The sequence below is a fragment of the Plectropomus leopardus genome, chromosome 2 (assembly GCF_008729295.1).
Source record: "Plectropomus leopardus isolate mb chromosome 2, YSFRI_Pleo_2.0, whole genome shotgun sequence".
Classification (NCBI taxonomy): Eukaryota; Metazoa; Chordata; class Actinopteri; order Perciformes; family Serranidae; genus Plectropomus; species Plectropomus leopardus.
In genome coordinates, this window is record NC_056464.1 from 13,950,519 (window position 1) to 13,975,707 (window position 25,189).

A 25,189-nucleotide genomic window follows, 5' to 3' on the forward strand; every position below is an offset into this window, starting at 1 on the left:
AGGAAACGCCAGGGTGGACAGAGAGGGACAGGTCCTGTGGACATTTAGGTGAAGTCGACTTATAACTGATGTAACGATAGCTGTAACGGTAAGGGGAAAAAAGATCAATCTATTTTAAAGCCAAATAAAAATTCACTGTGGCCAGTAACGTTGGCAAACAACCGTGGTTAAGAAGGTAAGCCAAAGTAAAAAAAAAATACATATATTAATCAACGCTAGATAGAGCAGAAATTTAAGTAGTCGATGTGATTTTATATCTCCTAAATCAAACATTAACAACTCAAAACAAAGCTATCCGATCTTGGTTGACGTTAACGCACGTGAGGTACGTTTACTGTCGGTCCACTGGAGGTAAGTCACAGCTTGTAGTCATTTGAGTATGGCTTACCGCTATGATTGTATTGTTTTTCACTTGGACTTGTGTTAAAGAGATGCTGCAGCCGTGTGAGCGCAGGTCATTACAATTAAAGTCAAAGACAAAAGTGGTTCAGTAGTTAGCGTTCATCATGTAGCTACCGGAAGCAGATGTTTTCTGTTCCTTTGACGTTCCTTTAGACGTAGCAAAACATCCGGTCTGATTCCTTTGGAATAAAAGCGGCGCTCTTAAAAACTCGCGATCATCCAAACAGATAAATGCAACTACAGTTCATCTGGTAATAATTATTCAAACCAAAAACTAGGTTTGGAACTGGGATTAAGTCAAACACAAGATGCTTTACATATTTCAGGAAAAGGATATTTATTAAGATAAAACAGAACAATATTGTAAGAAAAGTACACCAGTTGTATCAAACACCAACAATAAGCAATCATCTGTGGAATTGAGTATTTTAAGGTTTCTGTGGTGTTTTGGTGATAATGAAAAAAAGGGGATGACATTCGCACTGTGGGTGGTGAAACTTATGAGAAACATAACAGGGCTGTTGAACATGATTTGGGAGATTTAGTGACTTTGTACTATGTATGACACAGAAACAGACGTTTCTCAAAATGTACTTGATCACACTTTTACTTTGTGATGGACTTATTAACAGTAGACATGCTCTATCTTCAGTCACAAAAAATTCCAGTTCAGAGCTTCCTTTATGCATGTTTTATGAGACATGATCCCCTCCACAAAAGAAAGTCACAGTCATGCACAGATAAGAAAACATTTGCCTCAAGAAAGGCTAAAACCAGCATGATAATACTCTGTAGCACAGCCCTAAACAGGATTACCATTTACAGACTGTGCCAACGACTCCATCTCTATTTCTTTGACTTTATATTAGTTGCAAAAATACACAAGTCAAATCACTTACATTTACCATGGTCAAAAAGTTTCATTTAACACAATGGCACTGTTCATAAAGACTGATCTTTGACAGCTAGGGTGTAATTTATTCATCACCGCATGTATAAAAAGACATGAAAACACAATTACAAACATATAAGAATAGGCAGACAGAGGAATACTTATAAATAACAGCGAAAAGGATCAGATCAAAATTATATACATCCATTCAGGTGAAGCAGACATCTCAATATGGGTCCCCAGACAGATGAAGATTATCTGGTCAGCCACCAGCCTTTATAGAGAGGTAAAACATGGAGAATTCAGTTAGCATTAATAAAAGGCAATAGGAAAGAGATTTCAGTGTTTTTTCATGTTTTGACTTGATAGCAGTAAATGTCATGCTAAATGATCACTCATGAATGATGGAATTGAAAGAAAAAAAAGTTTTATGGATGAAGTTTCAGGAAAACCCTTAATAAAAGCCTGATTTCTCAAAATAAGAGCAAAAATGTCACACTGGAGACCCTAAAACATTTCCCTGTAACTCTTCATTAAAATAACACCAGAAGGACTCCATACCCCAAGCTTCTTTATCTTCCAGATCCAATACTTCTGTCTTCAAAGATGGTTATTTCAACCTACAAGATAGCAAGTTAAGGAAAATAAACAATGCTACAAACTCTTTTTCTTATACAATTAACAAAAATATACTTTTCTTAGTATTAACAAGGTTACCCTAGCTTTGTTTAAATGTACTAACGTATGGAGCAACGGGACTGTTGGTTATTTATGTGAGGGGAGGGGGTCGTGCAAAACGGGGGAGGCGTTTCAGATCATTTTTTAAGCACTGGAAAGGGAGTTATGTTTTTTTTTATTTGGCTTAGGTGATAGACATTCAGTTTTAAATAGTTGTATCTTGTATTTATATAAAATACCCAGAGAACCCCAAACCTGCAAGGAGGTTTTTGAGGCATGTTTTCTTTAAAATCTCCAAAATCCCACCACATGGTTAGTTGTGGTGAAGGGAGGGTCATGTATTTTCCCTCAGTCATTTAAGAATTTTATTTTAAATTTGTAGCTCTCTCACATCACAGCTACCCCCTACTCTGATGCATTACGTACAGTCCCGTATAACTGTATTTCTCGAAGTTTGAGAAACACTAGTCACATTAGAAAAAGTGTGTAAAATAATTAGGTGCCTGTCAAGGAAAAACATGGCCAAGCAAGTGGATGGATATTTACAGATGACAGTAAGCCAAATTTTGCATCATTATAACTTAAATACTTTTCTACCCATGTGTTTACTGCCATAGTCAGGTGAAGGATACAACTCTGAGGCCTCGCTCTATGGGATCAGTCAACAGCAAGCCCCTGGGAGCATAAATCTTCTCATTCTGGTCCTTAATGTACCTCGCAATCTTCTTCAACACCTGCACACAGAGGGACAGACAGCAGCACACACATTTTAGGTACTCATTGATATGGAGATCTGTCCAAACCACCAGAGACAAAAATGAAGTGAAAATGAACTCAACTGAAAATATACACAGAATAACACTGAGGCAGTTTCACCTTTTCATAGTGTGTCTCCATACAGAGGAATATTGTATAGGCAGTTAGACAAGCCAGGCAGCCCTCCAAATACGACTTCCCCCCTAATTTCTCTGCCTCTGCATACAGGTTGTTTAGAGTCTGGATGGTTTCCTCAAACTGCTGCTTATCAAGCTGAAAGCACACAAGTAGTTCAAATACACACAATCTGTTAACATGAATTCAACAATAATATCATCCATGTAAAAAGCCCTAAGAGGTGTAAACAAAACCTCTTAAAGAGAACCAACAAACCCACTCTTTATCAAATAAAAAGCACTCAAGCTCAAAGATCCGGTTGACTTTAAAACAGTTCAAATCATGTATAAATCTAAAAATCAACTACTACCTAATAGCATCCATGATTTTGATGATTCCGATAACTGATATTTGGAATCAATATGCATTTACAATAAAAGCGAAAAAGCTTTCTCTCAATACTTAGAATCTGGAAAAAAACAAACTCAGACACAAAACTTTGTTTAAATGGCTTTAGCAAATGTTTAACCAAAACCAAAACTTTCAACATCAAATACAAGTTCCCAGCAACTTTTTTAAATAACGTCAAGTGAAAATTAAAATTAAAAATGGATAAATAAAAGTTGCTCCCTGTGGTTTTGCAAAGTAAAAATTCCTCTCATGCTGACACTTTCTTTAAAACTTTTCAATGAGTTAATTTTATCAGCAACCATTAAAATAAAACACTGATCATCCGCAAAATACCTAACATCAGCCCCAATAATCTGTCAATCCCCATTTAAAATTAAGGAGTTGTTTGTTTGTTTGTTTGTTAGTTGTATTAAAAGTGAAAAAAAATGGGTTTGATTTGATAAGTAATCGCTTCCTCCTCCTCCTTTTCGGACATGTAACACTTATGTTGTTTACTCAATATGTCCGATGGGCATGCTGGTTTTGTTTTTCTTACTTCTATTTTTATTCACCCTTTTCTTTGGCATGTTTAAAATAAAAATAAATCTAAATCTAAAGTAAGCTAAATACTGTACACACCCTTGACTCCAGTTCAGAGGGGAACTTGGTCTGGAACTTGGAGATGGTTCCTGAGCTGTAGTCTCTCTGGATGAACACCTTGGAGGAGACAGCTGGCTGCTGGAGGTCCTGTAAACTGTGGGTCTGGACACAGAATAAAAATGTAGGCGGCTGACGTTTATGAAAAATATATGTTTGGACTGTAACACCGGCACCTATTGTAAAGGGAGCTACATTTGAGGTCTAAAGACAATCAGGGTGCGCCCACTAAAATCATCGAGCCAATTTTAGATTCATGGCTACATAGCTAACGTTATCAAGCTAATAGCTACCACAACATCTAGCTAATTTCTTTGTACATATTACTCTAATCCGATGACAATTACCACATATTATATGTTGACACTGTTTATGCAGGCTACAGTGAGAAATTATAAAAGACAATGACATGTTCGAAAAAATATTTTTAAATCTACGACTCGTGTATGACATGGTTTAACGCTAGCTAGCTAATAACACGTTAGCTTACGTTTGCTGACCCATCAACGCCGCTGGAAATAATGGCAATTTCGCCTTTACTGTGGCCCAAATCAATAAACCTTCGTAAACACGTCTAATATTCAATTATCCAGTTACATGCCAATCTTTAAAAACATGATTAAACCCCCAAAATCTTACCTCAGCCATGGTGGACGACTGCCCCGTACCTGCCGTGACTCTGATCGGAGCCTAACCCTACGAGCCCACTGCGACTTCCGGTCTATTGTTTTCAGAATAAAAGTGGCTTTTACACACCGAGAATAATTTAAATGCAATAACACGTTTTAAATGGACGGTAATCCAATTATTGACCGGCGTCCCCACTTCCCGCGCCCTCACTTTGGTCTGTCAGATCATATTTATCTGCTCCTTAATCCAAGCAGCTCTACAGGACTGTTTTGAGCGCACAGATTGGCAAATGCTTAAAGATGTGGCCACTCAAGCTAACAAGATCAATCTTGAATATGCATCTTCTGTGACATATCAGCAAATGTGTTGATGACGTGCTGATCACAAAGACGGTGAGATCATTCCCCAACCAGAAAGCCTGGATGAACGAGGAGGTGAAGACTAATAGAGCTAAAAAAGCTGCCTTTCATTCAGGGGACAAGGAGACATCACAATAGTGAGACAGAGCTGGCATCAAGGAGGCTACAAAGACACCAGCAGAGACTGTGGAGAGACCTCAACAGCAGCAGTACTAAAGATATGTGGCAGGCAATTCAAAATGTCAGCTACAGAAGCAGGAGTGTCCCAATCATATGTGAGGCCACACTGCCAGACAAGCTGAACTCATTTTCATTAGAATTTTTTATTTTTTTTACCTAAATCTAAACACCACTTCCCATGGTTCAGGATAAAAATTAGAGAAAGTGAATATTCATAGTTTAAAAACTGTTTTCAGTATTTGTTTATATTAACCACTTAACCCTGTACAGATCAGATTTCCAAGTACTTAAACTCCATAAGTCAATTATTGCTCAGTCAATAACCATAGAGCCCACCACCCAACTTAGGTTTTAACCAAATGCAACATCCAAATATGATACAAAAGAAATTAAAACAAGGCAGGTATAGTTAAGAAACTTTATTGAATCAAGGTCTTATTTGACTCCAATTGGTTTATTCGCTGTATTTGTTTTAGTCGAATAGACCAAAGCCCATGTCATCATCTGATTCCTCAGACTCTTCCTTAACCTCCTCCTTTGCAGCTGGAGCTGCAGCAGTCTCAGCAGCTGCAACGGGTGCTGCGACAGCAGCAAAAGCAGACGGGTCAGCCAGGAAGGCCTTGACCTGCAAGGAAAAAAAAAAAGGCATGTTAGTTTTTCCATTCACATCTACTCATTTCCTTGTTATTCCTTGACATTTAACACTAAAGTCTATCCCTGCAGGTTAACTAATGGGATGAGTACTGCTTCGATGTGCATACCTTGTCTGCCAGGGGGAAGGAATAGTCTGTCTCCACAGCGACAGCCAGGACTCTCTTGTAACCATTGATGATGGAGTGGGGGACAGAGGCCAGAGTGGGGTAGCCAATTTCCAGACACACACTTGCAATGTTCCTCACACCCTAAATAATTCATGTTAGAGGACAAAATTACAGACATGAAACACAACTTGCATGATCTTAAATGAATCTAGCTTATTTGGGTGGACTGCATTCTTCAGGCACAGCATCTCACCTCCAGGAACCTGGCGTGCAGAGCAGCCTCGGTGATGTCGAGCACCTCAGGACTGTAAACACTGCCATTGTCATACACCTGCTGGATGATGAGTCCGTAGGAGAAGGGTGAGATGTTCAGCATGTTGAGCAGCGTGGCCTCGCTGGCACCAACCTTGTCGCCTGTCTTGATAAGGCCGACATCACTCTAGGAAAAAGAGATGCTGGTTAGTTACTGATGCAAGCATGATGTCCATTTGCTTTGACGGGCACGAGTTTCACTGAAAATATCAGTAGTAACTGATATAACCAAGTACCACAGTGTAGTAGTTTTTTTAACTCACCAAGATTTCAATGGTTCCCCTGGAGATCTTGGTGGTGATACCCAGAGCCTGGAAGAAAGAGGTCTTCTCGGGACCCAGGCCAGTGTTCTGGGCCGGCACAGTCACATCGCAAGGGGCGATGGCTCCTGCACGGGCAGCTGCAGGTACCTGGGGTATTCAGAAGAATTACAGTTTAGTATGCTACATACCAGGGCTCAATGTACATCAAGAGGGCAGGTTTGAGCATGGTTGTCTGACGTTTTGCTTCAGTTCAGGGTGTTGTTTTTTTTTTTTAAATCAATGTCTGAAACCTTACGTGCCTGGCAGCCAAGGGATGGTGACTGACAGGTATAGCGAGGAAACAAGTCACTGTTTGCAGGGGGAACGACAAAGCAGCACCGCACAAGCTGCATTGTAACTTATCCTGCATCTCAACAGGGTCTATGAAAGCTGGTCTAGACTGTACAAGTCAACTAGGTTCCTCTTATAGTGTTGCTGATTGCAGCTCCACTTGATGTTATTCTACCTATGAGGTCATTTCGAGCCTTAACCACTGAACATAGACTCTAAATCTATTAATATAACTGGACATTATTTTAGATTATGATCCTTGTTTGATTTCACTCATACCTTGTTGGCCAGCAGCATGTCCCTGACCTCAGTCAGATCCTCCTTGGTGAAGACAAAGCCCACATTTCCTTTAATGTGAGGCAGGAGCCTGTAAAATCATAAAATCACCCATTAAGTATGTGAATAGTTTTCCATTTACACACAGAAGAGAAGTTGCTCAAGTGTCTGAAACCTTGCGTCCCTGGTTGCCGGGGGAAGTAGACAGACAGGGATAGCTGGAAACAAGATTGCTGTTTGCAGGGGGAACGACAAAGCAGTACCAAACAGGCTGCATTGTAACTTATCCTGCTATACAAGTACAGATTGCTCAAGTTGGCAAAAGTAAAGGGGACAGTGCACTCACTTCTCCAGAGCAGGATTGTTCTCCAGGTGGCCACGGATGGCTTTGCGCATCATGGTGTTTTTACCCATCAGCACCACAGCCTTTCCACGCAGAGACAGACGGATGGTCTGCATCTGCTTGGAACCCACGTTGTCTGCACCCACGATGAAGCATTTTGGATAATCATCCAAAAGTTGCTGCAAATTGAATATGAGCATTAATTAAAACCATTTACATATTAAAAAAAGAAAAATTAAAAAAAGTACAAAAACAGAAAATGATACTTGATAAACTTACGTAAGTCAAGCCCTACTTACGATGATTTTCATAAAATAGTTGGACTTCCACGTGGCCCTGTCTTCCCTGGGCATCTTTGCAGTGCTTCCAAGGATCGCTAAGAAGCTGGTTTAAAGACAAGGTAGTACCTGCATCCAAAGAATACAAACGTTAGTAGCTGTATGTTAAAGACATCCACAAAACCACAAACTACACGTCAATCACCCGACATGTGGTCGACAGCTAACGTAACGTTAGCCTGCTAATAGCAAGTTAGCAATTTATTAGCAGGCCGCGCTAACGTTATGTTACGTCTCACCGCCGTAATATTACAGGAGACAAAACGTAAAGGAGATAAATGCGTTTTTCTCACGAAAACCTACATTCAACATTGAACTTTTCACAATATATTAGGGTTTCCTTTTGAGTTTCAGTGTGAGTGAAATAAAATTCTTACCTCTCACAGAAGGGTCGCGTGAAAGAAAGAGGAAGAGGAAGGGCGCGAGAGGAATATATAGCCCGACCAGTGACCAATCACAATTGAGTCATGGGCGTTTGCTACAAAACTATTCGATAGTTTCTGTGTCAATCATTTCTGCTGCTACGCTACCACCAATAAGAAGAATCCAACTAAATCTACGTACATCCTGTGTCAACTTTTCGCAACACACGGGGGATATAAAGAATAATATTCTGGGATTAATGGTTACGAAAACTAGCAAATTCACTGCTCGTGTTAGCGTACTCGCTAATAGGACAGAGCAAAACCATGGCACAACTTCTACAGCTTCCGTCAGAGGTCTGGAACCACGTGTTTGGGTATCTGTCAGCGGCAGACAAGTTTAGCGTCCGGACATCCTGCAAGTATTTTAAAAAGCTCGTTGACCACGTATCTCTTTGGAAAGACTGGCCGGTAGTTCTGCGATTTCAAAAATACTCTTACAACAGTCAGTTTTGGGCCACTCTTCGCCGCAGAAAGGTCACCAGTGCGGTGGTGAACAGCACCAAAGCTAAGGACTGGAAGCAGCTGGCCCTGTCTCTTCCTGCTCTCACGACAGTGGTGATGGACCCATGCTCCCATGCGAGCCTCGACTGCATAAAGTTGTTTCCAAATCTGAAGCGTCTAGCTATTAGACAGAATATCAATCCTATTTCGCTGAATGCTTCTACAGTGTATCAACCCCAGCAGCTTACTCACCTCAGCATATGTGACATTGCACTTCCCAACTCAGGAATGGGTGACCTCAGCTTCATCTCCCAGTTTACAAACCTTACATCTCTGGTCTTTCATCAAATGTCGTTTACTGAAGAAACTGTCTGGATCATTCGCCTTATTCTTGCCCGCCTGCCTAAGCTTAAGCACCTCTCAATGACCACTATGCATAGACTGTGCCCCTGTTACAATAATACCCCAATCACCCCGTGTTCTTTAGGAGAAGCTGGGCCCCCCGTCTTGTCAAGTTTTGAGCTTATTGACTGCAGGGATGAGTCATTACCAGAAGATGCCATGAGGCTGATGCCTGGTCTGAAGAGTCTTGCTGTTTTCTACATGATGTCCCACCAGGAGATGTCAGGACAGGCATTACCTGAGGTCCGTTACCTGAAAGCATGGCTGAGTGACCTCCGTCAACTGTCAACCCTGGTCATTGTCAAGGGCCCACCTGTTGAGAAGTATGTCACCTCCATTCCAGCCACAGTGACCAGTCTCACACTGTGCGTTGCAGGATTGTCCTCAGAGGACATGGCAGCCCTGGCAGTGCAGGTACCGAATCTCCTGCACCTTCACATAGACCCCTGGCCCTTACATTTGGGGGCTCACACAGCTCAGATCCCAAAGCTGTTTCCAAAGCTCAAAAGTCTCAAACTTCGCCACGGAAATGTGCCAGAGAGAGACTTCTTACTCCTTCACCAGCTACAGGACTTGGAGCACTTGGAGATTCTGGATAGCCGCCCGCACCTCGAAGAGCTCATCGGCAAGCTCCAAGCTCTCGCCAAGCCCAGACTTCAGGTCACAACATCTCCTCGCAGGAGAGATGTGTTGTCTTGTCCTTGTGTTTGGCCGGTGTATTGAATTATTGTGTCCTAGCAGGCCAGTTGGGTCGGTATTTGACCCGTGAAGAACCTATCAGGATCAAATTAATGTCTGGGGATTTGGTTTTCAAAATTATTTCAACATACATTCAGTTCAAATGAATGTAGACTTAAAAATCAGACAATGCTCACTGAGCTTTGTCACATAATTCAGTTTGGTTTCAACCTGCATCTATGGTGCCTTGTTATACTACCCATGGTTGACCTTAAACAGTGATTCTTTGCCTGACAAGGGGTCACAAAACAGATGTAAATAGTCAAAAGATAAGAAGATAGGGAAGCAGAAATAACATTTCCACTATGTAAAATGATGGTAATTTTTTCATGCTTTTTCTCTTATCTTTGGCTTCTTTCCCTCTGTAAATCACATTAAGTAAGCATCTCTTTATTGTAAGGGCTCATAAACCCAAGAGTGGTGAATCAATATAAATGCTGTACTAAACGCTGTACACCAAATGTCCTGTATTTCATGTACATACGAAGTGCACCTTATTACTTTTTCATATATATATATTTTTTTATTTTTACATTTTTTAACAACCATTGCTGATTTTGTACCCTTTTGTAAAACAGACTGTTAGAGTGGGGCTGGCACTTCTTTTCTCCAACGACTGATATTAGTGATTGTAAAATGTTTGCTACAATCTTACAAATAATATTTAAGTGATCACTTTTATTTCCTCCACTCTGTTTTAATATTTTGTGGAAATCCCCAGCAAAATATTAAGTAAAAACCAACCCAATATCCACTTCCATTTGGCATTTCGCCTTGCTGTATTTTAGATGCTGTGTTTCTTTGATGCCTGCTGTTTACAGTCTAGCACCTAGTCACTAGTGATGGCGAGAGGAAGTTTCATGAAGCATTGAAGCTTTCCATCCAATTGGTTCACTCATGGGCCCGAAGCTTCACGGTGCTTCATTTGCTCTACTGTGCCATCAAGTGGACAATAAATGTAAAACAGGCAGATTGATTATAATGACACCGTGGCTTTGATGCGTGAGGCTATTAATTGAATTGTGCTTAAATGATAATGCCAATAAACCAATAATATATTCATTAATAAGCTCCAACAGATTGCAAAGAAACGCACAATACAGTCCCAAGTCAACAAAATGTGAGGGGACAGTGGAGGTCCGTTGCGTGTGGTTGTCCCTTATATTTCGAATCGCACGCCAAACCCGCGAACCATTTAATGAATCGGTCACGTGGTACGGCCGGCTCCCGAGGGTTCAAACGTCACCACATACGTCATCGATACCATCCTTGATACCGACTTCCTCATAATACATCCATGCTCGACACGCGCTTCACAAAAATCTTCATGAATTACTCGACACGGAAGGACACATCACCACTGGTCACTACTTTTCTATGAAGCGAAAACTTCACCTGAGCGCTCAGGGGACACACACCCATAAACAAACAAACAAACAAACAAACACAAACCCAAACACAGAAAATAAGAAGAAAATACAGGCAGAGGGTAAAGTCTCTGCAGAGAAACACACCACCGCAAACTTCTAGTGGGTCATAAGTGATCTGTGAATAAGTGACTGACAGAGATGACTTCTGTATGAGTCTAAACTTCTATGCATTTAGGAAATTCCTTCACAGTATATCTTTAAGATCTCTTTTAATGCGTAACACTAAATAATTAAAGCCATAAAATCACTTGTTGACAAAACATTGCCAGAAATAAAGTACTTATTTTATTTGCAGCAATTATAATAATCAGTCCGTATTTGGGACCCACACAGGCTTACACCCCACCCACTAATAGAGCCAATAAAATCTGTGTTTCATGAGAAAATCCAAATGGTAAAAGATCACATGAATGTCTCCATTTACAAAACAAACTTAATCTCATTAACAGTAAAAGGCTTTGTTTTTTTTAATGAATTCTTTGACAGAAGCAAAAACTATAAGGCAATATACTGTAAGCGGATAAATATACATGGGGCAAAATTAACTCAAGAGTCCTGTTCATTTCCCCCTGCTACTTCCTGTTAATCTGAATCAGCTACAAGTGTACGCTATACTGTACTGCTGATGAATGACTCGGTGCAGACAGTCTCTCCTTGACTTTTCCGTTAATTACAGTGTAAACGTTTGGGTGTTCGGAGTTAAGATGCACCACAGCAGACGAAGCCTCTCCCAGAGTTCAGCCCATAAAGAGTCAAATCACAGGAAAGGTTGAGAACTCCACAGTGTATAAGACCTTATTGCATTGACACATTTGGCACATGAGCAAACATCTAAAGTAAAAACAATGTGGACACACGCATAGTGATAAAAATTACAGACAAGCAATACTGTCCCCAACAAAAACACTCATTGTCTCATAAATGCGGCAAAACAGAGCTAAAATAAAGATGAAATGAGTCATGACATAAACGTTGCTCGAGGCTCGGCCCTGTGTTCTGATTCCTGACCAGCTCCCACACACATCCAGCTGCTATCAGTGAGCCAAGCCTGATATCAACTCAAACTGCAGGATCATAGTTCATGACTCACATTGAAAATAAGGGCTGCGCTTCCTTGGAAGTCTGACACACTGGAATCAAAGCTGGTACGTGTCGTGAGTGAGAACAGGGTAAACTATTGTTAGCCTACATGCTAATAGAGCCAGCTCTTTGCATATCAGTGTGAGCCCAAACAGCTCAAAAATATATATATTTTTTTTTTTTAATCATCAAAATGGTGACAAAACACAGTTCTGTCACAAAGTCGAGCACATTATACAGGTATACAAATTTAGATTCTGATTGTAATAGCGACTGGCAGCGAGTGCTGATAAAACTCCACGTAAAACAAAGCATGCTTCTCATCCAAATGCACAACCATATTCAAAATCTTGAGCCAGCCTTTGATTAGAAATAATACAGTGATAAATTCACAATAGTAGCAATAGTAAAAATGTTGAAGTGAAGCATCATTTATTCTTAATCCAATTCTTCTGAATATATTCTGTGTGGGGACATACAGCAGGAAAATCTCCACTTTTTACAGCAGAGTAAAGACAATCAACTCCGTTTTGGCTTTTTGTAAATTGCACCTAAAGTTCCACATTAACAATCAAAATACATACTGTATATTATTCTTACTGACCTACTTTTTGTCATCATCGGTTGCAACCGTTAAATTTTAGTTAAACGTTTGTGTAAATGACACAACACACACTGTTAAGGTGGGAAAGTAGAAACAAAGTTCCAAGTTGCTACAGTTTAAAAATAAGTTCAGTATGGCGACTTATATGTTTGATTTCACTCTTATGGGACTAGACTTCAAAAAATAATGGACATAGCTACCGTGATGTCGCCTGTTGGTTTGTGGACTTCCATTTTTACGGCTCGAGTTTGGCATTTCAGCTTTCGCCATTGTGGGGTTTTGTTGGAGTCAGAAGTGACCTTATTTGGGCGAGAGGCTGGCTCTATGGAGGAGCAAGGGGGGAATCTGACTGAAACCCTTGGGCATTATTAACAGACCGCCTGTCACTCAAAGCAGCCCGCCTTTAAATATGCATAACTTTCAGCCTTAATAAAAGGGTGTATTATACAAAAATTCAGCCCCTTCACAGTTGTCATAAATGTTGAAATCAGCTAGAGACCAACACATTTTTTTCATTTGTACCAGGCTGTAAACATGTTGATTTCTGCTATAAAGTTGGGCGTTTCAACACAGGTGTCTACAGGAACTTACTCTGTTTAGGAGCCAGCCTCAAGTGTCCATTCAATGAACTGCAGCTTTTGGCACTTCTGCACTGACTTCATTTTTCAACTCTGGAGGTCTCCACTTCTATTTAACTTACAGGACTACAAATGTAAGAGTGATGTATGCTAAAACGCAGAAAACATGCCATATGGGTTCATTTTCATAATAAAACAGTAGAAAAATAAGGAGTAATATCTTGCTGACAACTTTAAATGCACCTTAAGACAATCTCATCAAGAGATCTGTGGTTGGAGTGCGCAAAGAGTTGAAATTCTATTTTAAAGATATGAGGAAGAGTTCAGTGTGTGTCTGTGTGCACGTTCATATGGAGTGTTTTCATGGTTATTTTTAAATGGCACCTCAATAGTTTCCAAGGCTAGAAAAATACTTTGTTTCATAGATTATTCCAACACTCATCGGCCAAGCACTAAACACTCAACATATTCTAAAACTGCTTAAGTCAACTCTTTGTGGTCCATGCAAACAAGCAGCTGTCTCATATCTGCATAAAACCACCACAGGTGCAAGGTCTTGCCCTGCAATAGGGGGAAGTAAATCATTTACAAATCTGAGGAAGTCTTAATTCGACGCCCGTATGTTCATATATTTACACACGTACGAGGGAAAATAATTGCTGCACACAGGAATAAAACTCTAAATAAAAATCTCTTTGGGCTCTGTTAAAAATGTCTTTAGCAAAAGTGTGAAACGCCAAGCCTGAGAGGTTGGACAGCCTGGGAAATCCCTTCAGTATCAAGGGTCAATAACGACGTTTCTTATCCTTATAATGTGATCCACCAACGCCCTCATTCTCAAAAAACACTTCACTGACTCAAACATGCTAGACATATGAGTGCACACACACACACGTGCATTCAGACATAAGTGTGTAGATGACTGTACACACACATTTATACATGACCAAACAGTCTAGCTGAAGAGTTTAACAAAGCAGCCTTGGCAGTAGGGCTTGTCGTTTTGCTCCTTGAAGGTGCCTTTGTTGAGCTGCTTGAGGCAGAAGGCGCAGACAAAGTGCTCGGGGTGGAACTTCTTGCCCATGGCTGTGATGCAGCGGCCGGTGATGGGCTTCTGACACCCGGAGCACAGCGATCCGCGTCGCTCGTGGTAGTGTGCCTCGCAGTACGGCTGGCCGTCATGGTCAAAGAAGCTGCCGTTTATGAATGGAGTAAAGCACTCCTTGAAAAGCAGAAGAGGAGAGGTAGAAATCATGATGATGGGTTGAAACAAAAAACGCCAAATTTGCTGCAGATATGTTGAGTGACTCACCCTGCAGACGAAGCATTCAGGGTGCCAGAGTGAGTTGAGAGCTGAGATGTAGTTCTCCAGGATGGCTCTGGCACAGCCACCACATTTCGGGGCAAACATGTCAAAGTAGTCCTTTCTGCAGTACGCCTTTCCATCCTTCTCATGGAAACCTATCAGGCAGTTAAGGCACATAGTGAATCAGTCTATATGCTTCTTTTAATGCCAAAAATTTAACATTGTTTTTTTTTTTCTACACAAGCCAGGTGTTGTGTTATTTATTGATGATCAGTTGGTACCTTCTGGTCCGAAAAAGGCTCCACACTGTGCACAGAAGAAGTGCTCTGGATGCCATGTCTTGTCCAAAGCAGTCACTACTCTCTGTGAAACAAAGGAGGGCAAAATGTTCAATCATTCTGCCTAAAAATGTGTCCCAGAAACAATACTAAAAAAAGCTTCCTCATGTTGCTCCAACAGAAAGTCAACATACAGCATACATATATCTGGCATTGTGGAGGACACATATCAGAGCCAGAGGCCAGGAGAGGGCAGGCAAAGCCCACAGAGGCAGTGTGGGAGGTGCTGAAATGCTCTGACTGTTACCTCATGTTTTCCAGGCCTGATAGCATTTCTCTGCAGCTTCAGCTGGAAGCACACGCATACTCTCCATGTAAGACAAGATTTTAAAACATCCACAGCTGTTACGTTTATGCAGCAGGGTAGAAATTACTCTCTGTAAACTCCATGTCTGAGCACAAGTGATTCTTGTCTTTGCCACCAGGGGGTGCAGTGGGAAAAAAAGATTTTTTTCAGGGATGGCAATTTTCAACATTTATTTACTGTTGAGATAGATGCAGTGAAATTTAAAAGATTACAACTAGGTACAAAAACACTGCATTTAAATGGGAGTCGCAAAGTAAATAAAACTAGGAATGTTGCCTCTGCCAACCAGTCATGTTGCAGTTACAGTTTATATCCATGTCTGTGCAGACTCATATGTAACCGTGACAACTGACAATGCTTCTAATATGGATGTTGATGAAAAGAAGCTACAAATTCTAAATCATGGACATCACACATCTTCAACCCGGCAGCACCAAACATCTATACAATCACCATAGATTCAAGGTGGACACCCAAGATTAGTGTCACCAATTCAGTATCTGACCAAATGTCTCCCCTTCTCCTCCTGAGTTATGCTGTTGAATAACGGCCAGAAAGCATTATGATGTCACAGCGAAGTTGACCTTTGACCCTTTGGGTAAAAAAATGTCATCACTTGATCATTGTATCCTATTAGACATTTGTGTGAAATTTTGTATTTAGTGTATGAATTCTTGAGTTATGGCCAAATATATGTCTTGTGAGATCACAGTGACCTTTGAACACCAAAATCTAATCTGTTCATTGTTGAGTCCAGGTGGACGTTTTTGCCAAATTTAAAGACATTCCCTTAAAAATGTCTTAAAATACTGTGTTCATAAAACAACTGAGCAAATCATAATAAACTTAGATGTTAAACATTTTTCCTCATTATTTAGAAATTCAAATTTCAGTGGTTTGCTCAGACCATTAAATAATACAGTAATACCTGCAACTAAGGCTGGCAAATATGCTGATATTATATCCATATCTAGAGACTAGATATTATCGTAGATTCTAGATAACATAATAGCGCAAGTGTTATCCTTTCTTGTTTTTAAAGGCTTCATTACAGTAAAGTGATGTAGTTCTCTGAATTTACCTGATTCTTCTAACTCTATTATTTATCCTTTACTCATTTGGTCATTATATCCACACTGTGGGTGATTGTTTATCAAAATTGTCATTTTGTAAATATTTTGTGAAAGGAAAAATAGTCAACCCAACAAAATTGAGGTATTTGATCAAAAATATCATGATGTTTGATTTTCTCCATTTCACCAAACACTATCTGAAATAGAGGTAAAACCCCCAAAATCACTGGAAATTCAAAAATGGCTTCCAATAGACAGGCAGACAGAAGAAAAAGAGAGAAAGAAATAAAGGATCAGAGAATTAGAAAACCTTGGCAAAAACACATGTTGGCTCTCCCCAGGTTTCCAGGTTAATGTTCACTGTCTATTTACCCTCCAGTACCTCTGGCACTGTGTGTGTGTGTGTGCATGTGTGCGTGTGTGTGTGTGTGTGCCCCAGAGAGAGAACAATGGCTGAAAACACCCAGTGGGAGTGTGTCACTATAAGAGTAGACTGAGTGCTGACAAGCGAGAGAAGAGAGTAACATGTACTGAGAAAGAAATACAAGATCGACAGTCTGCGTGCACAAGGCAGCTACCTTCACTTTACTTCTACTGCCTAGTGTGTGCACGTGTGTGTGTGTGTGTGGGCCAGTCTAATCAACTCTCAATGTCTTTAAGAAATAAAGGCAATTTCCGACTTGTAGTGATTTTTCCAGTAAGGCCTTAATCCATTAAGTTATGAATAAATAAAAACGTATCCACTCATCAATAATGTGTTTGTATGTGTGTGTGTGTGTGTGTGTGTGTGTGTGTGTGTGTATGTGTGTGTGCACGCACATGTGTGCACGTGAGCGTTAATGTATGCATTACTAACATCCAGTATGGGTCCATTACAGTAGTGGCATCGCGGCGAGAACAGGCTGTGGTAATCTTTCTCACAGTAAGGCTGTCCCTCACGCTCAAAGAAGTTCCTGGAGCCGATCTCCTCCTGACAGTGAGTGCACACAAAGTGCTCGGGGTGCCACGTTCTGCCCATGGCAGTCACCACCTGGTGTGGGGAGACACAGTGCATTAAATTGAAATGAGTTTCCGAGGGAAAGACCTAGCTCAGCAGAGAAAATCACTGCAGCCCTGCATGCATAAGCAAAGGAGATCTGCAGACAGCAGAAGATGCAGATCTCCTAACTCAGTGATTAAAATATGAAAAAACGGTTATACATTCAAAATAATCCCAACACATTTCAGTTGGATCGTGAAAACAGAAAATATGTTTGTGCTTCTTCAAACAGAATTATTGAAGTAAGTAAGTAAACGTAATAAAATACAGAATAAAAGCTTCACATTTTATATTTGCTCCACTTATTCCTTGCTTATTAAATAAGAGCTGAATTATTGATAGATTGACTGGCTTGGACCTCAAGCAATCAGCATAGTCTGAGATGTGTGGAACATGAGCCAACACTACACAACCCATGCATCTTGGGCAAACACATCTGGGGATGTAATCTTCCTTTCACCATTTTCTTCACAAAAAAAGCTATGATGATGTTTTATGGGCCTATTCAGTATTCTAACTTGGTTATTTATGTCTATTCTATATTCCACAGAAATGTTGTTTGCAAATGTAAAAAGCATGCAAGTTTAACTTCAGTATGTGCACAAACTGATGTCTCCAATGTGTATGATTCAGTATAATCATTACCTGCCCAACAATGGGTTTCTTGCAGGCTCCGCAGACCCCTTTAGCCACCCGTCTGGACTCCGAGCCTGTTGAGGTCGGACTGCAGGCTTCCCAGCATGTTGTCCAGCTTGTTGGCAGGTTTGGGTGGACCAGTGGGAGACGTCTTTCCCTGGGACTGGATCTAACAGAGATGGAGAACCAAAGTGACTTCACTATACAGTTCTCATCATTTTGGATGATCATTTTTCAGACTTACCTCCTTGTCATACTACAAAATTATGTAAACTTAAATATCGTATGCAGTTAATACAACAACTGAGCCATCTACATCATGGTTATTAGTGTCGTCTTTCTTGTAGATGGTGAGAAAATACCAAGACAAGCCATGGACATACCAACCAGGACAAACCATGTTCTAATCGGTGTTTGTAAGCTTCGATTATGACTCTCAATATCAGTTTTGTGTGAGTGAAATGTGTCTGGCTACTGAAATGTAGGCAAACACAGACCATCTCAGATGGTTATTGGAGCTTCATGACGCTTACATACCACTGAGAGAGAAAATAGCATCTCTGTTCCATGTATTCTCACTGACACACACAAATAAAATAGCCAGGCATCTCACTGAGCCATCAACCCGAATGCAATCATACTCTAGCAGCTGTATCAATGTCCTGCTCTACATGTCAAAAATCACTTCATTAAAGGCACTATGGATTCTAGAAGAGGGGATGGTACATGGGATTCAGCTTCATCATGCTGGTATCTAACCCAGTGGGACCTGTTGACGGAAGTCCTGTGGGACATGCTATAACTGTGGTGGTAACTGTGCCGTCATGTGGCGGATTAGGTTTCAGTTGCACTGCGAGCCTACCATTCCTGCGCATGACAGGGCAGTTAGTTTAACGGGAATATGGGGGGTGTTACACTCTTCTTGCCTCTAAGCTCTTAAACTCTTCGCTCCACTCTGAACACACAGCCCTTGGCGCCATCGGATGTCAGAATTAGAAAAAAGGGGCTCAGTCTCTCTCAGCCTGAATGTCAGCACCCTTCATAATCTAGACGACTGGATTTCAGACAAAGCTTTAGGAGAGGCTACCTGTTGCTGCCTGGCATGAATGGACACCAGTGGTCGACAACCGAGCCATTGGCCAGACATATAATATAGCTTACATGCACATACAGGTGCAGCTGCTTGGAGTTCAACCAAAATAAACATGGTCAAGTAAAACAGGTCAAAGTTTAGAAGAAAGTCAAAGAAGAGACAGAAGAGGAAGGTGATGCGTGCCTGCATTGGTGGGAAGAACGGGTCATACTCGGTCTGACAACCCACTGATACAAAGACCTTAGGAGGCGGAGGTGGCGTGACAGGCTTTGGAGGGGGGCTAGGCGATGGAGGGGGCTGGACAGGGGGAGGTGTGGGCTCTCTTGGGGGGGGAGTAGGCTCCTTGGGGGGAGGAGGGGTGGGTTCTCGAGGGGGGGGAGGGGTTGGAGGAGGAGGAGGAGGTGGTAGTGGTAGTGGTGGAGGAGCTTGCTTGACTGGGGGTGGCTTTTTGGGTGCTGGGGGAGATTGCGGAGGGGGGAGGATTTTTTCTCTGTGGGACAGGTGATTCTGGAGGGATGATGATCTGGGGGGAAAGAAGGAAAAAGGAAACAGCAAAGAGAGGAGAGCAAAACAGATAACATACAAAAAAAGGGGGTCAGAATGAGGAAAGGGAAACGGTAATTTAAACAAAATTACCACAACAAACTGAACTGAAAAGTGACTGCCAAAGGCAAATAAATTTTTTATGGTAATATGATGATGAAACATCAAACATAATAAAGTTAAAAATTATTGACCAAAGGCCAAACAAACATAAACGTCACTATCAGAGGGACATATAATTTCCAACTCTTGGTTTAATGTGGTCCCAGGGTAACACTGAATAGCACTGACTTCTGCTGGGCATCCTAATGTCTACCTTATCCACAGTTGGCTGGGCCCTTTCTTCCCGTGTCCGCTGTGGGTTGGACATGACGATGACCCCCTCTGTCATCCAGTCATCTGGCTGCTGTTTACGCTTGCGCTCAATTCGCCCAATTCCAAGTTTCCCCTGTAGCTCCTCAATGAGTCGGTCTTGGGAATTGCTCTTATTCACAATAATTGGCCCCATTTTACGCCGCAACATTCCCTCCCTGAACATTGGATGCACATTGGACGTCTCTTTGGTGCGGCGGGATAACCGACTTCAGCTGGAGAGCAGATGATATAAGGAGGTGTGGTTGTGTTGTTCACCAGAAAGTCCAAGTTGGGTTGCATACACAAGCAGGAGAGGCCAAGCACAAGGATCTCAATCAAGTGGTAAAAATGCTCAAGACTGACTCCAGAACAATACTTTGGTCAAAATGTTTTGGAATTTTTTTCAGGCACTCAAGTGTCTGATCAAATTTGCCTGCAGAAGCAAAGCAAAGCCTTCCATTCCATTCAAATTCATTCTCTACTGTCAAGTCTACTTTAAACTACTCATGTATCTGTGCCATGGCATGCTGGATAGCCGAGATGAAGACAACACAGGTCTACACAAGATGCTTGCACATAAGTCTGCACATGCCAAAGCAAGGCCAAGGATCGAGGAAGCAAAGTTATTTGTTTTCTGCATTATGTGTGCATGTTCGTATCCACCCTGTCTTTAGTAGTGACACAATCAGTGACCAAAAACTTCTTTTTTTTTTTTTGCATCATCCATTGATTGCATAAACATGACAGGCCCGGCCCTGTGATGAACATGGCAATGTCGACTGAAGCAAGTAGGGGCGTGCAGAAACATCCTTTCAGCAAAGCTTTCACACATCAGCCACAATAGTCTCTATGGGGAGATTTCTCCCTCAAGCCATTTTGCAATTGCTGTGCAATGACACCACATGCATCACACCACATAGACAGAGGAAATTCTCTTCATCAAGACACTTTGAGCTTTCTACTTCTGCACTGCTCTCCTCGAGCATTTATAAGAGCTGATCTCCCAAAATTAGCTTATTTCGGCAACTACAAATACGCAGTTCTTGAACAATTACCTAACACAGTCATTCTGCCATTATGGTCAGAGATAATTCATATATAGACCACACGACCAAATGATAGAAACACCACATGGGGTACTAAAAACTCTCTAGCTTTTTGCCAGCAGCTTATTTTGTGGGAGAGTCAAGTTGAGCGTCCTACTTGGCCAGAGGCTGATAGTCGCTCGACAGCAGAAGGCTGCTGTGTGGGAAGGTCCAGTGTTGCATCTGGTGTCCCGGGGCAGGTGGAGGGGGTAAAACACTCATCCATCCAGCTGGACTCAGTCATAGGTGTCAGGGTACCCTCTCGGCTGATATCTGGGTAAATTCCATCATCCTCCTCCCAAGATCTGTCTTCATATCCAGGCATAATGGAAGTAGGTGGCTGGTTCTCACTCGCTTGGGTGGAGTCGGGGGCTAAAGAGTTTGTCTAAAGCTTCATCTAATAAAGGCTCCCGACATGGCCATGTTAAATCCAGCATTTCGCCTCCATGCTTGTCTGGTGGAGGGGAAGAGAGGCTGCTCAATGGTGTGGCTACAAGTGGAACTGGTGAAGCTCTGGGACTGCTGGTGCCTGTAACTGTGTAACTTTTTCTAATGACTGGAGTAGGACTTTTGGGAACTGTCACTGGACTTGAAAGTCTTGGGAGTACTACTGGGCTAGCAGCCCCCTTTGGCAGTGTTTCAGGACTAGAGTTCTTGGGTATGCTTGCTGAACTAGAGATATTAGGGACTGTCACGGGATTTGCAATCTTTGGAGCTGGACTTGAAAGTCTTGGAACTGACACTGGACTAGCACACTTGGGAACTGTTTCTGGACTAGCACTCTTTGGGGCGGTTACTGGACTATAGATATCAGGGAGTGTCACTGGACTCGAACTTTTTGGAACTGGACTTGAAAGCCTCGGAACTGTGACTGGACTTGCAGTCTTTGGTGCTGCTTTTGGACTATGGCTTATAGGAACTGGACTTTTAGGGACAGGGCTTGGGTTCTTGTCAGACTTTAGATTGGAGCATTTAAGATCAGTTGGACTAGGACTCTTGGCTTTAGGAATGGGACTGGGGTTTACAGACACAGTAACAGGACTAGGGCTCTTGGAAACAACTACTGGACTGGGGCCCCTGGCAGTGGGAACATGACTAGAAATGTTGCTGACAGTAACTGGGCTTTTTTCAAGTGGACTTGGGACTTTACTAGAAGAGACTTTGGTGACTGACATTTGTGTAGGGCTGTTGCCTTCAGTTTGACTAAGAGGCTTTGTGGTACTAGAGATACTGAGGCTCTCCACATGTGAGATCTCAGAGGTGACACTTCCACCATCATCTATCTGTTGTATCTGGGTGAACTGAAGACTCTTGGATGATGCAATGACTACTGTGGGACCAGCTGAAGATGAAGGAGCTGAACAACCATCTTCATCTATATGGAGTTCAAGTGGAAGAGGGGTACAGGAGGGAGTAGTGAAACTAGAGGTTAGGAGAGTATCCACTGAACCAATATTAGGATTTATAGATGGGGTGGCTCCTGGGGAACCAGCTTCCAATAAAGGGTCTACAGCCTCCTGATTCACAGACAACTGAGAGCCAGACTGAATGGGGCGTAATGATAAGGAATTGCAAAATACAAACAAAGACAAGACATAAACAGTGGAAGAGAAAAGAAAGAGAGAACAGGGAAAACACATTGAGAATGAAAGGAATTAACAGAAAAATTGTCTCTCACACAAAGCCAAGCAGGTGCAGGGTTCATTCACAGTAATTGTTCTTGGTTTACTACAAAATGAACTGGAAATAAGCAAGCAGCAAGGCGTAGCTCTGCTCCTGGACAGAGGAGGACCAGCTGCTGTCAAGCACAGAGCTTTCCACGTCCTGCCGGAGCTCCAACTGCAGAGCAAAGGTGGCAGCAAGGCCTGATCTGGGTCTGTCCAAGTTGCGCTGTCGTCTGATATAGAGGCATTGTATTAAATAGAGACTGTTTAATAACCGATTGAAAACTCCTTGTAGTTGATAAATAGCAGTCCACGTCCGTGTTCACATGAACCGTACTCAGTACTACCATTTCAAGTGGACTCAAGCATGGTACACTGATCCTTGCTCGAGTACGGTAAACTGTGTTAACTCCAATAAAACAAACTGAACTGTGGGGTCAGGTGTACTCAGTCTGGGTCTGGGTGTTGAATATGAAGAACGTGATTGTTGCCCTCAGACACGCAGGGGGCGACATAATCACTTTTTTAAGTCTCAACAAAAATGTCACATTGTAATCTTCACAGAGATAGCATTTATCCCTCTGTAGTCCTCTGGATTGCATTATGTATATTGTCAACATATGATGACTTCCTGTGTTAACCCTACAACTTCCTCTATGAATGCAAGCTTGCGATAAAGTTGCACAGTCACAAAGATATAGCGCAACAAACATAAATCTAGTCTAGTCTAATCTATGTGATTTTTTTGGTCAAGCCTGACAAACAACTTACAAGTACACTTGAAATTAAAAGCTACTTGTCAATTACTGGTCAGTTCTAAAACATTCTAGTCCAAAACAAAGGGTGGGTTAATAAGAAACATTTATATTATCCCTTGAGGTAAATGAAGTGCATTTATGCCTCTACATTCATGCCATTGCAACAATGTAACAGTAGAACATCGGTTTTAGGAAAACTAAACAATTTTATTGTGAAACATTGCCTGCAGCAGCAATCCATGTGAAATTTCAAGGCCACAAATATGGAAATGACACTCATTAAAATTAGCCTGATCCTAGACCCTACTTTTAACAATTAGCAGTCGTGTAAACCCTTAAAACTCTGCAGCTCAGTCTTGAACAGTTGAATGATGCCAAAAATAGACATCCTCCATCCAGTATGCAAACTCCCATGACCCAAAATGTACCCACTGCCATACTCACATTGCTTTGGACTTTGAAGTCAGACAGGGAGGCCATTAGCTCATCCAGCTCTCGTGTGGCAGAGGAGGCAGACATTCTGGCTTGCTGCTGTGCTGGTGTTTCCTCCTGTCCATCTGTTTGTTCATCTGACACAGCCAATGGTGTGGGACTAAAGAAGAAACAAACAAAATCAACTATACTTATTGTGGGCTATCCATGTTGACTGTTAATATAACAGTCTTGAGCATGAATTTCAAAATTGCTTTAATAATTTGTCGCTTACATGGGTGAGGGCACAGAACTTTCCAGCTCATCCAGAAGGCTCTCTACACTTGGTCGTACATCCTCTATTCCCCGAGTTGCTGCACTGCGTTTAGGCTTTTCTGATACAGGTGGAGCAACCTTGCCTGCAGAGGAGACTCCGTTCTCCTGGACACTGTGGATGACGCTGCTGGCGGGCAGCGGAGGAGCTGTTTCTTCTTTAACAGAAAAAAATGCTAAATCAATTTCCTTTAAGGATCAGCAATGCATGGTTAATCATATTGTAAACCACCAAAAACTGAAGCCTTTTTTTTTTTTTTTATACAGAGATCCTTCAATACTGCTGCAATAATGACCCTTCATTACAGCAGCTTTGCTTTTTACACAGGACCAAACCACAGACAGCACAGTGCCGCCCTGGTGTGTGATTTTAGATATCATCTATCCAGCAGGAGAGAAGGGACACTCTGTATACTACCACAAAAAAAAAAAAAAAAAAGATACTGACATCTGAGAAACCTAAGAGAGTATTTTATAATTTGTAAAAAAATCTCTTTGTATACCTTCTGTAGGGAAGGCAGGGGTGCTTTGCTGGACAGCATTGAGTTCCAACAGCAGGCGGTCCAGCTCAGACAGGTTGCTGCCCAACGATGAGTTCATAGCAACAGCTGATGACTCACTACTCTTCTGCTTATTAGGAAAACTGTGCAGGGTTGAGAGAAGACGCAATATGTATAATCAACAGAGATACAGACTGAGAGTGTTGCTATGTTTTGACACCGGCATCATTTGGGGAATGTCTGGATGAGTCAAAATCTAAATGAAGATTACCAGATTCACTAGAAACATTATTTTTTTCTTGTTAATATATATGTTTTCTTTCCACAAAATGCTGCTAAGTAAATGTGTATATATCCCTTAAAATCT

At 41.6% G+C, this 25,189-nt stretch overlaps 3 protein-coding genes and 1 non-coding gene across 5 annotated transcripts in view; all 4 read right to left on the minus strand.

Annotated features, from left to right (window-relative positions):
• Nucleotides 1-722: 722 nt before the first annotated feature.
• Nucleotides 723-4,625, minus strand: LOC121950284 (golgin subfamily A member 7-like). Its single transcript, XM_042496231.1, has 6 exons — nucleotides 4,532-4,625; nucleotides 3,875-3,997; nucleotides 2,849-3,001; nucleotides 2,605-2,706; nucleotides 1,856-1,914; nucleotides 723-1,568 (listed from the first exon to the last, which is right to left on the minus strand). Exons 1-5 carry the CDS (start codon nucleotides 4,538-4,540, stop codon nucleotides 1,867-1,869), a joined length of 435 nt encoding a protein of 144 aa, XP_042352165.1. The 5' UTR covers nucleotides 4,541-4,625; the 3' UTR covers nucleotides 723-1,568; nucleotides 1,856-1,866.
• Nucleotides 4,626-5,465: 840 nt separating this feature from the next.
• On the minus strand, nucleotides 5,466-8,092 carry rplp0 (ribosomal protein, large, P0). Of its 2 annotated transcripts, XM_042501671.1 has the most exons (8): nucleotides 8,062-8,092; nucleotides 7,646-7,753; nucleotides 7,350-7,525; nucleotides 7,007-7,094; nucleotides 6,398-6,544; nucleotides 6,076-6,261; nucleotides 5,823-5,963; nucleotides 5,466-5,686 (listed from the first exon to the last, which is right to left on the minus strand). In XM_042501671.1, the coding sequence occupies exons 2-8, from the start codon at nucleotides 7,697-7,699 to the stop codon at nucleotides 5,534-5,536; spliced, it is 945 nt and encodes a 314-aa protein (XP_042357605.1). In that variant the 5' UTR covers nucleotides 7,700-7,753; nucleotides 8,062-8,092; the 3' UTR covers nucleotides 5,466-5,533. The 2 variants fall into 2 exon arrangements, with proteins under 2 accessions (XP_042357605.1, XP_042357613.1); XM_042501679.1 differs by lacking the exon at nucleotides 8,062-8,092 and having other exon boundaries at nucleotides 7,626-7,715.
• On the minus strand, nucleotides 6,677-6,806 carry LOC121961590. Its single transcript, XR_006107059.1, has one exon. It is a non-coding gene; the product is annotated as a small nucleolar RNA SNORA63 (small nucleolar RNA).
• Nucleotides 8,093-11,562: 3,470 nt separating the features above from the next.
• The window catches only part of LOC121954296 (paxillin-like), a 34,680-nt gene continuing 21,053 nt past the window's right edge, over nucleotides 11,563-25,189 (minus strand). Inside the window, 9 exon segments of the mRNA XM_042501690.1 lie at nucleotides 11,563-14,604; nucleotides 14,695-14,843; nucleotides 14,970-15,051; nucleotides 17,263-17,436; nucleotides 18,091-18,138; nucleotides 18,140-18,250; nucleotides 24,023-24,170; nucleotides 24,285-24,480; nucleotides 24,826-24,965. Of these exon segments, the coding sequence (XP_042357624.1) occupies nucleotides 14,338-14,604; nucleotides 14,695-14,843; nucleotides 14,970-15,051; nucleotides 17,263-17,436; nucleotides 18,091-18,138; nucleotides 18,140-18,250; nucleotides 24,023-24,170; nucleotides 24,285-24,480; nucleotides 24,826-24,965 (1,315 nt within the window). The 3' untranslated portion in view covers nucleotides 11,563-14,337.

Coding starts and splice junctions, on each gene's coding strand:
- LOC121950284 (XM_042496231.1), bottom strand. Junction 2,707..2,848: donor TGGAGACACACTATGAAAAG/GTGAAACTGCCT, acceptor CTCTGTGTGCAG/GTGTTGAAGAAGATTGCGAG. Junction 1,915..2,604: donor TAGAGCGAGGCCTCAGAGTT/GTATCCTTCACC, acceptor GCTATCTTGTAG/GTTGAAATAACCATCTTTGA.
- rplp0 (XM_042501671.1), bottom strand. CDS start 7,699: ATGCCCAGGGAAGACAGGGCCACGTGGAAGTCCAACTATTTTATGAAA. Junction 6,545..7,006: donor ACATGCTGCTGGCCAACAAG/GTATGAGTGAAA, acceptor TGAATACCCCAG/GTACCTGCAGCTGCCCGTGC. Junction 5,687..5,822: donor CCTTCCCCCTGGCAGACAAG/GTATGCACATCG, acceptor TTTTCCTTGCAG/GTCAAGGCCTTCCTGGCTGA.